At 36.6% G+C, this 15,847-nt stretch overlaps 1 protein-coding gene across 1 annotated transcript in view; it reads left to right on the top strand.

The window, feature by feature from the left end:
• Window positions 1-15,847, top strand: part of METTL25 (methyltransferase like 25) — a 182,104-nt gene that overhangs the window by 114,293 nt on the left and 51,964 nt on the right. Inside the window, exons 6-7 of the mRNA XM_006871821.1 lie at window positions 4,341-4,435; window positions 7,239-7,268. Of these exons, the coding sequence (XP_006871883.1) occupies window positions 4,341-4,435; window positions 7,239-7,268 (125 nt within the window). The remainder of the gene's footprint in view (window positions 1-4,340; window positions 4,436-7,238; window positions 7,269-15,847) is intronic.

The raw sequence follows: 15,847 nt of genomic DNA, 5'->3' as shown, positions 1-15,847 counted from the left end.
TGGGGAAGAGCTGCCTCAAAGTAGAGTTGACCGTAATGATGAAAGCAAAGTAAAACTTACGGGACCTTCTGATGGGGCACAACTCAAAATAAAGAAAAACCGCTGTAAACATCAAGTAATAATCAGAACATGGAATAAATATAAGAAAATTGGAAGTTGTCAAATATGATATGGAATGTGTGAACATCGATATCCTAGGCATTAGTGAGCTGAAATGGACTGGTATTGCCAATTTTGAATCTGACAATCAAATGAGTTACTATGCAAGGAATGACAAATTGAGGAGGAATGGTATCACTTTTACCATCAAAAAAAAACAAAACAAAACATTTCCAGATCTGTCTTGAAGTACAACACTATCTGTGATAGGATATATCCATACATTTACAGGTAAGACCATTTAATACCACTGCAAATTTACACACCAGCTACTAAAACAAATGATGAAATTGAAGAATTCTACAAACTTCTTCAGTTGGAAATTTATCAAACATGCAATCAAAGTGTATTGATATTTACTGGTGATTGGAAACAAAGAGGAAGGATCTGTCATTAGAAAATATGGCCTTGGTGATAGAAATGATGCTAGAGATCGCATGATAGAATTCTGCAAGACCAATGACTTCCTCATTGCAAATACCTTTTTTAAACAACATAAATAATGACTATACACATGGACCTCACCAGATGGATACACAGAAATCAAATTGACTACATCTGTGGAAAGAGATTGTGGAAAAGCCAAACAAGGCCAAGGGACGACTGTGGAGCAGACTATCAATTGCTCATATGTAAGTTCACCTGAAGCTGAAGAAAAATAACAGCAAGTCCATGAGAGCCAAAATATTACCTTGACATATTCCACCTTAATTTAGAGATCACCTTAGAATCATCTTAATTTGATGTATTAGACACTAATGACCAAAGACCAGAAGAGTTGTGGGATAACATCAAGAAAATCATATAGGAAGAAAGCAAAAGATCATAAAGAAGACAAGAAAGAGGGGAAAGACCAAAATGGATGTCAGATGAGACTCTGAAACATGCTCTCTAGTGTAGAAATTCTTAAGCAAATGGAGGAAATGAGGGAGGGAAAAGAACTAAATGGAATATTTCAAAGGACAGCTCAAGAAGACAAAGTCAGATATTACAATGAAATATGCAGAGACCTGGAGTTAAAAACAAAACGGAAGAACACACGCAGTATGTCTCCAGCTGAGGGAAATGAATTAAAAATTCAAGACTCAACTTGAAATATTGAAGGATTCTATGGGCAAGATACTGAATGATGCATAAAGTATCAAAAGAAGGTGGAAAGAACACACAGTCACTATACCAAAAAGAAATGGTTGTTGTTCAGCCATTTTAAGATGGAGCAGACGATCAAGAAGAAGTAGTATATAATTGGAAGAAGTCCAAGGAGTCCTGAAGACACTGGCAAAGAACAAGACAATGGTAACTGATGGAGTACAAACTAATATCTTTCAATAAATGAATGCAGCATTGGAGGTGCTCATTCATCTATACCAAGAAATTTAGATGACAGGTACCTCGCCAACTGATTGGAAGAGATCCATATTTGTGCCCATTTCAAAGATAGGTGACCCAACAGGACGTGGAAATCATCGGACAGTGTCATTAATATCGCATGCAAGTAAAATTTTACTGAAGATAATTCAAAAACAGCTACAACAGTACAGACAGGGAACTACCAGAGGTTCAAGCTGGATTCAGATAAGGATGTGGAATGAGGGATATCATTGCTGACATCAGAAGGATCTTGGCTGAAAGCAGAGAATACCAGAAAGAAGTTTACATGTACTTTATTGAATACACAAAGGCTTTCAGTTATGTGTATCATGACAAGCTACGGATGGCATTGCAGAGAATGAGTACTCCAGAACACTTATTAGTGCTTATAAGGAACCTGTACATAGGCCAAGAATCAGTTGTTCGAACAGAACAAAGGAACACTGAATGGTTTAAAATTAGGAAAGGTGTGCATCAAGGTTGTATTCTTTCACCATAATTATTCAATCTGTATGCTGAGCAAATAATTTAAGAAGCTGGACTATATGAAGAAGATCATGGCATCAGGATTGGAGGAAAACTCATTATCAAGCTGTGATATGCAGATGATACAGCCTTGCTTGCTAAAAGCGAAGAGGTATTAAAATAATTACTGAAGAAGATCAAAGACCACAGCCTCAATATAAAGTAAGCAAAAATCCTCACCACTGGATCAGTAAATGAAATCAAGGTAAATGGAGAAAAGACTGGAGTTGTCAAAGACTTCATTTTTCTTGGATCAACACCTATAGAAGCAGCGGTCAAGAAATCAAATGGCATATCGCATTAGACAAATCTGCTGTACAAGAACTCTCTGAAATGTTCAAGAGAAAATATGTCAGGACTAAGGTGCGCGTGACCCAAACCATGGTATTTTCAGTAGCCTCATATGCATTTGAATGTTTTACAGTCAGTAAGGAAGACCATAGAAAGAATTGACGCATTTGAATTTTGGTGCTGAAGGGGAATATTAAAAATACCATGGAGTGCCAAAAGATCAACCAAATCTGTGTTGGAAACAGTACAGCCAGAATGCTACATGGAGGCCAGGATGGCTAGATTTCGTCTCTCATACTTCAGGCATATTATCAGGAGGGAACAATTCCTGGAGAAGGACATCATCCTTGTTAAAGGGTCATTGAAAAAGAAAAAGACCCCTAACAAAATGGATTGGCACAATCGTAGCAGTAATGGGCAGAAGCGTAGCAATGATTATGAGATTGGTGCAGGACCAGGCAGTGTTCCTGTCTATGGTGCATATGGTCACTCTGAGTTGGGACTGAGTCAATGTCACCTAACAACATTTTACATAACCCTTAATAGCATTGAAGTATATTTAATGGAATATACCTCAACAGTGTTTTCTTTTAAAGAGTTTTCTTGTTTCAAGTTGTAATTCTAATTTACTTTGTTGAAGTACAATTGAATAGAAAATGTATATTTGCCCCAACTTTCTTTTAATTGTAATGTTGTTTTGTTCTTGTTGTTAAGTTGGTTCTGACTTAGAAATTCTGTACAGGGTTCCCGGGATTTTAAATCAACAAAGAAACAGAAAGTACCATCTTTACCCGCAAAGCTCCTGGAATACTGGAACCCCCAACATCGTGGCTCAAAGTCCCTCGCTTATCCTATAGAGCCATTGCGTTCCCCCTAATTATAATAGTTCTGATAACATTTAAGCTCTTAATTTACAGGTTTTAATTTAAAGTAGAAAATTGGTTTGTTTTCCTTTTTTTTTTTTAAGTCCTGTATAATTAATAAGAAGCCCTTGTAGTGTGGCTGTTATGCATTGGGCTGCTAACTCAGTTTGAACTGATCAGCAGTTCAAATCTACCGGCCACTCTGTGGGGAAAAAAGATGAGGTGTTCTGCTTCCGTAAAGATTTATAGTTCTACACAAGTGGCTTGAGGATTAGCAAGTTGAGTATGCAACTCCATAGATGGACAGCGTTGTTGTTGGTGGTGATGTGCCATCGAATCAGTTACAACTCATAGCAACCTTGTATAGGGTTTCCAGGGCTGGAAATCTTTAAAGGTGCAGAAAGCCTCATCTTTCTACCATGGAGTCACTGGTGGATTTGAACTGCCAACCATGAAGTCAGCAACCCAAAGTGTAACACATTATACTACCAGGGTTCCTTGTAGATGCGCAATAGATAAGTTATTAAGTAATGAATGTTAATTTTTGTTGTTACTTGAATCATAAACACAATTGAGCCAAATTGAGTCACAGTTTAAAATATTACAACTCCTTAATATAATGAAAAAATAAGAGCCTATACTGCTGTTCTTTTTCTGAAAAGTGAACATAGGGACTAAAAGTACAAGTTGATTCTTCAGCATTGTTAGGATTGAATTAGTATTGTTTTATAACAAATTGCCAAATGCCATATTTTAAAGTCATGTTTCAAGAAAGTTAGGTCAGCAATAAGTTTTTAATATTTCATGTTTATCACAGATAGTTGCACTGAACATAAAGAATGTTTTCATTTTAAATTGGTTTTGTAAATCTTACAGAAATACTTTTGGAAAATTGGTTGGTATCAGACCTGGATTTTAAACACAGAACAGCTGTTGTTGAACAAATACCATCTCCATAACATGAAAATGCTTTCCGTTAACAGACTGGAATGTACAGTTAAACATCACCACTTCCATGTTTAACTCCTGTTTGACTCTTTCAGTGACTAATTTACTTTCTCAGTAGATTATTTCTTTTAACTGAAAGAGGAAATGTTGTCTTTAAATAATAATATTTTTTCCCAGCTACAGAATGTACTCAAGAACAGTGGGGCTTTCCAATGTGCCACTATTTAAAGGAAAAGAGATGGTGCTGTGGTCGTAATGCCAGAATGTCAGCATGTTTGGTATGTTTGTATTTTTTTTTCCTGAACTAAGAGATTTATCCAGATGCTGCAGAATTTGTTAGTTTGTGCTTATTTCATGTATGAAATACCAAATTTTGTATAGCAAAATCATCATCAGTGCTTTTGTGAATTACAAAAATTTAAAGAAAATGATTTGACCTTCAACTTCTACCCCTTCTACATGCAATGATGTAACAATATAGTTATACACAGTAAACATTTCCTTTATCATTACATAAAATATAACAGTTAGTTGCCTTCAAGGACTTCTGGTGTGGCGCTGTGAGTTAATGTGCTGTACTGTAAAGTCAGTTTGAACCACAAGGTTGGTGGTTCAAGCTCACCATTCATTCCTTGGAAACCCTATGTAGGTCACTCTATGTTGGAACTGACTCGACAACACTTAACAACAACAACAACTACATCTTCAGGGCCTTGGTGTGGCACTATAGGATAAGCACTGGACTACTAACTGCATGGTCCTCAGTTGAAACCCACCAGCTCTTCAAAACCCGATAAATGGTCACTCTGGGTCGGAACCGACTCGACCACACACATCAACAGCAGCAACTAAGTCTTAAATACAGAAGCAGTTTTCAAGACTTTACCCACAGCTAAATGTGTATATGTTTATAGCAGATCTGTACCCTTAAATTTTTCTGGAATGGGAAAAATATATTAAGCTACCTGGGATATGAAGTAACTATCCAATTAATAAAACTTCTGTTGTGCCTGATTTTGATATAGTGTTTTTAGATCTAGATCACAGCCTGTTAGTCCTACATTGGTTTACAAAGGGACCGGTGTAAGTGTAATAATGTAAATGGCCCCTGACATCAGAAACAAAATATAGTTGATTAAATAAGTCAATGTCCTACCACAAAACAAACTAATTAATTATTCTAGGGCCATTATTTCTTTCCCAGTTGCATAGCAATATAAAAATTAGTTTGTCCATTTTCTATATTAGGTATCCTAGAATTATTTTAAAAATCTATTTACGCTCAAATAATAATTCCTTATATAGGCCCACTTAGAGTACTTTTCTGGAAGGATTTATTATTTTTTCCTTTAATCTGTAAATGGGCCTGTGGGTTGTCATAAACAAGTCATTATTGGAATGACTTAACTCCTGGAGTACTGGCAGCTAGGCTTACACTCACAGCCAAAGATTGAGTAATCTTTTGTAGAATCTGACTAATTTAAGAGAAAAGACCTGAAAATATTCGAACCAAGGAGTTCAAAATGACACTGACCAGACCTACCTATCTCTCTAGAGTGACTACCACAATTAATAGTCCTCATTCATAAGCACATTGCTTCTAATTAGGTTGATGGCACCCTTATTTTAAATATCAGCGGACAGCCATCAGTAAATATCTGAGGAAAGTCTAACATGAAAAGTGGAGATGAAGTAAATAGAATTAGAGGAAATTGAGGATCTCCAAAAGGACCGAAAAAATAACATAAAATAATTATTGATACCCCTTTGAAAGATAAAAGGATATATTATGTTCATGAAACAGGAATGTTTTCCATAAAAATAAATATTTAAAGAACAGAAAAGAGGTTTTGAAAAATCAATTCCACCAATAAAGCATTTACCAACCGTGCTGTGAGGAAATTTTCCATGAATGCTCCTTTCCTTAGTTCTCTTCCAAACCCTGCCCACTTTACCAAACAATGTTTATGTTTGGAAGAAAATTCGTACCACCTACCTGACTCTCTTTTAATATGTAATCAAACTTTATCATTTGTGTTTCTAAAAGTACATCAGCTTCGCATATCAAAGGCAGTCATATTTTTTTTTTGTTTCCTCAAAAAATTTTGTGAACCCAATTTTCATATGATGGATTCATTTTTCTACTGAATCCACTGTACAGGGTATGAGGCATGAGAAATAAAACCAAGATTGAAAGAGCAAGTTTTAGTCCCTGCTTCTTACTATCTAGCTTGAAACAAGCTACTTTTACCTTGTTAGTGAACTTGTGCATCAACAAAATTCCACTTACCCAACGTACAGTATTCTGTATGAAAATGTTTTTAAAAAGCTTTAATATATGTTAAATTATGAGTATTTTCTGGGAATATTGAGAAATAATATATTTTTCAAATGTTTTGAATCTTAAGGTAAATGTAAAAACCAGCTACATATGAAATTATAAAAAAATATGTATTATGCTTTCTTCTACCTGGCACACAAATCATTGTTTTTGTAGTTGTTAAGTGCCATCAAGTTGGTTCCGACCCATAGTGACCCTGCATAGGGAGGGTTTCCAAGGAGTGGTTGGTGAGCTTGAACCACCGACCTTGTGGTTCAAACTGACTTTGCAGTCCAGCGCATTAACCCACAGTGCCACACCAGGACTCTGGCACTCAATCATGTAAGTTAAAATAAATGTACTTTTCTAAATTAAGCTTTCAATTAATGTGTTCATTTGTTTAATAAAAGGTGCATAATAATTGCTTTGGATTCAGTTGTTTCAGCTATATTAAAACCGAGCCAAGAATATGACATTTCTTTCCTCCTTTCAAATGCCTTCCAAAATTTAAGAAACATATTTTATTGTGTTTTATATGTGTTTATGTATAAGACATTCATCTATTATAAATCAACCACAGATTATACAAGTATACCAGTTAACATTCCTTAATGATATTAGCACTTTTAAGTGTATAAACTCACATGTTATCACTTAATCTTTTAAAATGTCATTTTCACAAGCCCTTATACAGTGTGCTTATAAATCTTGTAAGATAAGAAATATATCAGCAGTCTTTGTCTTGATTCTTCTTTTTAAAGGCTTTGGAGCGGGTTGCAGTTGGCCAAGGGGTAAGTAAGAATGTTTACCATAATTCAATTGATGAACTCAGTAGTTTTTATCTTAAGCATCCTTCATGCTTGACCTGCTAATGAACTTAAAGACTGATGGATTTTAATAAATATCACCTCTTCTTGTCATCTCTGCATATTCAAACTTAGAAGTTTACTTTAAAAGAGAAGTGAACTTTTAGAAAAAGTAAATTGAACTTCTAGGAAAGTTTCCACATTATGCTCTTGTTGTAGCCTCTGATTTCTTCATATTATACTAAACTCTTCTGTAAATATTTTTAAAGAATGGTGTTGCTGAATATCAGGCTCACTATGAGTCAGAATAGACTTGACAGATGTGGGTTTGGTTGACTGAGGGAACTCAAATAAGAAAGAAACTTTATCATAATACTTCCCCAAAGAATTTGTGTAACTTTTTTGCAATATTCCACGTACCTGCTTATGCTTAGAGTCAATCTTGTAAGTTAGCAGTTATCTCAGATGTGCATGAGAACATGATACACAGCAGAAGTTTAATAGTATGTTCTTTGGTTGTTAGGTTCCAGGGAATTGGTTCTGACTTACAGCAACACTATATACAACAGAACAAATACTGCACCATCCTCACAATCACTGCTGTGTTTGAGCACATTGTGGCAGCCACTGTGTCATTTTGTCTCATTGAGAGTCGTCTTCTTTTTCACTTACCCTTTACTTTATCAAGCATGATTAAGAGACTGCTTCTTCCTGATAGTATGAACAAAGTACACCATTGTCATTTCTAAGGAGCATTACAGCTGTACTTTTTCCAAGACATAGTTATTCTTTCTTTTACCAGTCTGTGAAATATTTAATATTCTTCTCCAACACTGTGATTCAAAGGCATCAGTTCTTCTTCAGTCTTCCTTATTAATTATCCAGCTTTTGGCATATATATGTTGTTGTTGTTGTTGTCAGGTGCCATCGAGTCAGAACTGACTCATAGCGACCCCATGCACAGCAGAATGAAACAATGTCCGATCCTGGGCCAACCTCACTACTGCTGCCACACTTGATGCCATCAATGATGCCACCTGGCTGGTCCATCTCGTTGGGGGTCTTCCTCTTTTTCTCTGACCCTCCAACTTACCCAGCATGACATCCTTCTCCAGCAACTGTTCCCTCCGGACAATATGTCCAAAGTATGAGAGACGAAGCTTAGCCATCATGGCCTCCAAGGAGCACTCTGGCTGCACTTCTTCCAAAACAGATCTATTGGTTCTTTTGGCAGTCCATGGCACTTTCAGTATTCTCCTCCAACACCACAACTCAAAGGCATCAATTCTTCTACGATCTTCCTTATTCACTGTCCAACTTTCGCATCCATAAGAGGTTATTGAAAATACCATGGCTTGGGTCAGGCGCACCTTAGTCCTCAAGCTGACATCTCTGCTCTTCAGTACTTTAAAAAGTTCCTGTGCGCACATTTGCCCAGTGCAATACGTCATCTGATCTCTTGACGGCTGCTTCCGCAAGTGTTGATAATTGATCCAAGAAGAATGAAGTCCTTGACAACTTCAGTCTTTTCTCCATTGATAAGAATGTTGTTTATTGGTACAGCATATATATGAGTTTGAGATTGAAAATACCATTTTTTGGTATTTTTTGAAAATGCTTTTGTCAGACACACCTAAGTCCTCGCAGTGACATCTTTGCATTTTAATATTTTAAAGGGATATTTTGCATCAGATTTGCCCAATGCAATATATCATTTGATTGTTTGACTGCCATTTCTGTGAGCATTGATTGTGGATCCAAGCAAAATTAAACCCTTCACAATTTCAATTTTTCTTCTATTTATCATGATGTTACTGCTTATTGGTCTAGTTGTGAGGATTTTTATTTTCTTTATCTTGAAGTGTAATTCATACTGAAGACTGTAAACACTTTCATCAAGCAACATTGTATCCATTTGCGTGTAGCATGTTGTTAATGAATCTCCGCCAATCCTGATGCTGTGTTCTTCTTCATATAATCCACTTTCTCAGATTATTAATCAGCATGCATATTAGTGTGGTGAAAGAATACAAACCTGACCCACACCTTTCCTGATTTTAAACCACACAGTTTTTCCCTTGTTCTATTCAAACTGCCTGTTCATCTATGTACTATTTCCACTTAAGTATAATTAAGTGTTTGGGAATTCCCATTCTTTGAAATCTTATCTATAATTTGACATGCTCCATACAGTTGAATGCCTTTGCTTAGTGAATAAAACACAGGTAAACATCTTTCTAGTATTCTCTGCTTTCAGCCAAGATTCATATAACATCAGCAATAATTTCCACATCTTCTTCTGAATCCAGCTTCTGAATTTCTGACCATTCCTTGTCAGTGTACTTTTGCAACCTGCTTTTGAATTATCTTTAGCAATATTTTACTTGTATGCGATATTAGTGATATTGTTCAATAATTTCCACGTTTTGTTGGCTCGCCTTTCTTTGGAATGGACACAAATGTAGGTCATTTCCAGTCAGTTGGCCTGGTAGCTGTGTTCCAAATTTTTTGCATAGATAGGTAAATACCTCCAGGTCTGTATCCATTTGTTGAAACCTTTCATTTGGTATTCTGGCAATTCCTGGAGCGTGTTTTTTTCAAATATTTTCAGTGCAGTTTAGACTTTTCCCTTCAGTACCATTAGTTCTTAAATGTATCCTATTTCCTGAAGCGGTGAACAATGTATGTTCTAGCACCCTTAAATAATTACACAACCTTGACTTCCAGTGTAGTGCTTTTTCCACTATACCTAAGTAATGTATGTCTAATGTACTCGAGTAAGTCAAAAAGTATTTCTAGAAAATCATAGAAACCATTTTTAAACAAAAATGTCAAAATGTGAAGACAGTCTATCTTAACATACCCTCTGTCTAGGTCTGGAGTCCTGGTGTGGTACTGTGGGTTAATGGTCTGGACTGCAAAACTGGTTTGAACTACAAAGTCAGCAGTTCAAGCTCACCACCAGTTCCTCCTCAGAAACCCTATACAGGATCACTATGGGTCAGAACCAATTCGATGACAGTTCTAAAGACTGCATTTCTATCTCTCTAGCCTTTCCCTGATGAATTCTGTAGTCTGATTTATACCACATCAGAATGATAGTTTTGCCATCCTTGAGGAACTCAAATCATGTTTCTTTTCAGTGTACTTTTAGTTTGGGGGACAGAAAGGTGTCTGAAAGAGCAGGATCAGGGCTGTGAGGTTAATGGGATAAGGTTTCTCAACAAAATTCTCATAGGACAAGCCTTGCTACTCTCAAAGAAAGAGCAGGAGCATGATCATGATAGAATAAAAAATCTTCAGTTCAACTCTTCTGGCCTTTTCTCACCAGTGCAGGTTTCAGTTTCCCTCAAACCTCTTCATAAAAAGCTGTGGTCTTCTTGTGTCCATCAGGAACTCGATCAAGATTATCCTTTTGATATACCAAAAAACAGTTGTAATAATGTTTTGATTTGATCGCTCTTCTTGTGTTTAATTATACCAGAATATCCCCTCAGAAGCTGCAGTTGGAATTGGACCTTTTTTTGGAGGCACTCTAATGGGATTAAAACAAGTGTATTGCTGAGAATAGTTATCTGTAGCCATCCACTGATTATAGGGGCATGTTTAAACACGTCTTGTTTGAAATAAACCTGCACAGATATGAACTGGGACCCTAGTAGCAATACTTTTTTACTTACCCTGGTATGATTTAAAAGTATACAAACACTTTCTTCTTCCTCCCATTTATAAACTATATTAAAGTTGATTTATTACTTGTGAAGTAAAGAAAGTAAATTTTCAGCCGCATCCACTTCATTCCTGGAATAGTGAGACACAAGCTGCTCGGGAGCTATTCACTGCCTTCTTTTCCACTTATTCCATCTGTATTTACCAGGATGGATAGTCCTTGTTATTCCAGGAATGTGCAGTCCAAGTACTTTACTCTCTCCTCTTTCTCTTAGGAAACAGCTGTAAAGCTCATAGATACTTAGAGTAACTTGGGAATGATGATTATTCTGTGCTGTTTGTATTTCTCTATGCATTCCATTGCTCTTATTTCTTACTTAAAATACATTTCTTGGTCTTTGTATTTGTGTATGTGTGTGTGTGCATGCACGTCCGATCATTCTGTAGTAATTTTTAAATAAAAATATACTTGTGCTTATAAATTATTTTGATACTATTTTATATAATTTTTCTCAAAAGAATGAGAAAAAGAGTTTTCACTAAATTTATAAAGTGACTTCCATATAATATTAACATTTCCATCTATTATAGCTAATCAAGCAAAGCATAAAGAACTGAAGAAATGTGTAAGCTATTTTAAATACTAGTAAAAATATATTACTATATATTGTGGTTATGTACCATCAAGTCATTTCTGAATTATAATGACCTTGTATAGGATTTCCAAGAAGCAGCTGATGGGTTTGAATTGTCGAACTTATGGTTCACAGTCTACTGCTGATCTTACAGGAGTCCCTATATGTATGTAGATTTGCCAAATGCCTTGAATTTCAGTGGCACACTATGAGAGTAGTTGATAATTTTTAAAAAGGATTTTAGTATTCTTGTGAGAGACATAAAGGAATTTCGAGGCAGTAGGGGACAGATAATAAAGCAGAGATTTGGGTAATATAGAAAAGATTTAACTAAAAATGAGAAGATGTCAAATGGAAACTCTATCCAGAAATGGAAAACTCCAGATGAAATACTTTAGAGCAGTATTCAAGAAAAGAAAGTTGAGAAATCAGAGGTTTTTCTCTCAAAGGAGTTGTATGTGGGAAGATATTTTATGTAAGAATTATGCCTTTTGAAGATGATAAATTTTAGTATGGTAATTGAAGTATGGATGGTTTCAATGAGTTATTGTAGAAGCTGAATAGGGGACTGTGTTCCTAACATCTTTTTCACTGGAATTATCATTCCTCTTGCCCTAGTTTTTGAGAGAGGATATGATTTGTGTTCTTTCAAGATGCTCTCTGTCAGATAGTCTACCCCTGAGTAATGCCATCAGATGAAGACACCAAATTTGATGTTCCACCTTCAACCCCTTTCTCAGCACTTGGAAGCCACTGTGTAGAAACTTGGAATTGGATGAAAGAAAGGGACAATGGAGTGGTCTTTATGAGCATACACCTCCTAGACCAGGCCATCCCTGAAGAGTGTTGAGACCAAGGCAAAATTTATATTGTTCTAAATCTCATATGAACAAAAACATATTCTTTCTAAATGAAAACATTAAATTACTGTCTCAGGCTCTGAAGGAGAATAGAAGTAACAAGAGGATAATTTAGTGGGCATATGCACTGCACTGATTAGATCTTAAAAATGTTAGCAGTCATTGAACAGTTTTTAATTTTTACATTTTTTTTTTCTCAAAAGCTTCCTGTGTTCTTGACCTCCCTCATTCTTCATGACCACTTATCCTGCTATCCTCCTTCCGCTGTGGCTGTTTCTACTCAGTCTTGTCTTTTAGCTCCTTTATCTCTTCCTTACGTTTTAAATGTTTACATTTCCATGATTGCATATTTTGCCTTCTTATCTTTTTGTCACTTCTGAATTCCCTGAATAACCTCATCTTCATTATGGTTCTAGATAATACCAGTTCCCATAACCACTAATTATCTTTTCTGATCAGACTTCATTCTTGGACACCACACCAGACCCATATTACAAATACTTTTCATCCAGCTGATCTCAGTGTCTCAAAGTAAACCTGTTTGAAATGAAAATAACTACTTCAGATGTGCTCCTTTACCTGTCACAAACCTAACATGTTCACAACCAGTATTGTATCTCAAATGTGAGTCCTACATTTATTATTTATTTTAATAAATACCCCCACTTCACTTAAAAAAAAAAAAAAGAATCATCCTCGAATCCTACATTTCCTCCAATACCCATATCAACCCAAACCCTAAATTTATTCAAGAATTCATCTTCTCCCTCAAATTATTGCTATTGCCATTATGGTAATTTCCTTCTACTATTAACTTATTAGATAATCTATATTGTTTTACTTACCATCCTAAAATGAAGGGTGGCTGCTTTTGTTAGCTACTGCTACAATGTTGTTGTTAAATGCTGATGAGTTGGTTTTGACCCATAGTGACCATGTATAGAGTTTCCAAGGAGTGCCTAGTGAGCTTGACCCACTCACCCTGTGGTTCAAACTGACTTTCAGCGTATTAGCCTGCAGAGCCACACCAGGACTCCTACTGGACTGTTACAATACTGCATAATAAATCACTACAAATATCAGTGGTTAAAATAGCAATAATTTATCCTTATGTATCTCTGGATTGGTTTGGACATCTGTGCTTCAGGTTATGTTGTCTGAGGATTAGGTGTTCTATTCTGGACTCAGCTGAGTGGCTCTGTTTCAAACTGCAGTGAACTCAAATGTAACAATTGTGAAGATGGCACAGGATCGAGTAATGTTTCATGCTCTTGTGCATAGGGTTTCTGTGCACTGGAACCAACTTGTCAGTACCTAACAATAGCAGCATGACCAAGATAACAAATTCTCTTCTTGCTTAGTTAGATGAGGAAGCTGCCCAGTCATGTCACATGGCGATGACAGAGGTGTAAGGAAGCAAGCAGAGATGCCCAAGATTCCTTAGTTTATAACAAGGACACCAAAACTTTTGTCTTCAGACCACTAACCAAAGCTAGTAATATGGTGAAGCTCAAAGAAACAAAGTGAAAAAATAGATTCACCTGTGATCAGCTTATGGCAAGTGTGTGGATGCAGGGAAGGATAAATATTTGGAGGCATCTCCTTCAAACTTTCACAGCTTGCCATGTGGAAGTAAATATGTGCTTCCCACATACAAAGTACATCCACCCTTATTCGAACACTTATCACCAGACTTACAGTCCAAAATACCCTGTTTTATACCACAGCTCAAAATGAAGAGAAACAGCTGTAAACTTCCATTAATAATCAGAGCATGGAATGTACGAAGTGTGTATCTAGGAAAATTGGAAATTGTCAAAATGAAATGGAACACATAAACATCAATATCTTGGGCATTAGTGAGCTGAAATGGACTGGAATTGGCCATTTTGAATCTGACAATCATGTGGTTTACTATGCCAGAAATGATAGCATTCATCATCAAAAAGAACATCAAGATCTGTCTTGAAGTATAATGCTGATTGTAATAGGATATTATCCAAATACCTACAAGGAAGACCATTTAATACAACTATTATTCAAATTTATGCATGACCACTAAAGCCAGTGATGATGAAATTGAAGAATTCTACAAACTTCTTCAGTCTGAAATTGACCAATCATACAATTAAGATGTATTAATAATGACTGGCGATTGGGATGCAAAAGTTGGAAACAACGAGAAAGATCAGTAGTTGGAAAATAATGGCCTTGGTGATAGAAATGATGCTGGAGATCACATGATAGAATTTTGCAAAACTATTGACTTATTCATTGCAAATACCATTTTAAGCAACATTAAAGATCACTATATGCATGGACCTCACCAGATAGAATATACCGAAATAAAGTTGACTACATCTGTGGAAAGAGATGGTGGGAAAATGACATATAATCAGCCAAAATAAAGTATGGACTATTGGAATATGGAGAGTGGGCTAAGGGGAGGAAGGAGAAGGTGGAGCACAGGGTAGGGAATAGACACAGGATAGTGTGGGTGCTAGGGAGGGGGGCAATATACAAGAAGGGGGAGGGGAATGGAAGAACAAAGCTAATGGGAGAACAATTAGGTTTGTATGGGCTAAGTGGAACACAGGTAATGATGTATGCACAACCATGGAACAACAGGTCTCTGGGATACAGGGATTGAGACATGGTTGGAATGGGGAAAAAGGGGGAAATAATATTAAGATGCTTGGCTGTCTTTTGAATCTTGGTTTTCCTTGCGTTATATTATAAAATAGACACTGGAGGAAGAGAGAAAGGAATAGCCAGAAATATCACCATAGAAAGCTTGTAAGCCCATCATCTGCCTATAACTGATTGGAATACCTAAAGTGGGACTATAACATGCCCAGTGAATGAAGCTTCCTGCTGAGCATCTGCATTACATAAGACAGTAGGTGGAATCCTGAACAGTATCCAGAATCTTCACAGGAGGGAAATGTCCACTTGAAAGAACAAGCAGACCCGCCTGGAGCAGCTAGAAGAACAGAAGATATTTCTTGAAAGAAAGACCAACAGGAAAAATACAAAACAGTATAGGCAGTCCAACTGATTACTACAAGAACAAGCAAGTTGCTCACCCAGGAGACATCAAGGCAAGTAGAGTCGCCGCAGGGCAAAGCCCCTTCCAAGACTAAGACTCAGTGGGAATATGTGCTCTAATAGGTGAACACCTTTGACACCTATAAGGGGAAGTGAGGGAAAAACAGCAATGAAGCTGCAAGCTAAGCCCTACAACATTCAATAGACTCTTGTGAACCCGGGTGGAGACCTGTTTGGCCAGCAGTGTAGCAAGACTTGGGGCTCTTGGGCCCAGAGTCAGTGACATAGCCACAGAGGACTAGAGTGGAGAGTGAAGCATCCAGCTGATAAGAAGAGAGGGCATATGCACAAG

Source organism: Chrysochloris asiatica, unplaced genomic scaffold (assembly GCF_000296735.1).
Source record: "Chrysochloris asiatica unplaced genomic scaffold, ChrAsi1.0 scaffold00175, whole genome shotgun sequence".
Taxonomy (NCBI): Eukaryota; Metazoa; Chordata; class Mammalia; order Afrosoricida; family Chrysochloridae; genus Chrysochloris; species Chrysochloris asiatica.
Note: the sequence above shows the minus strand (reverse complement) of the source record. Positions and strands in the feature narration are given on the sequence as shown.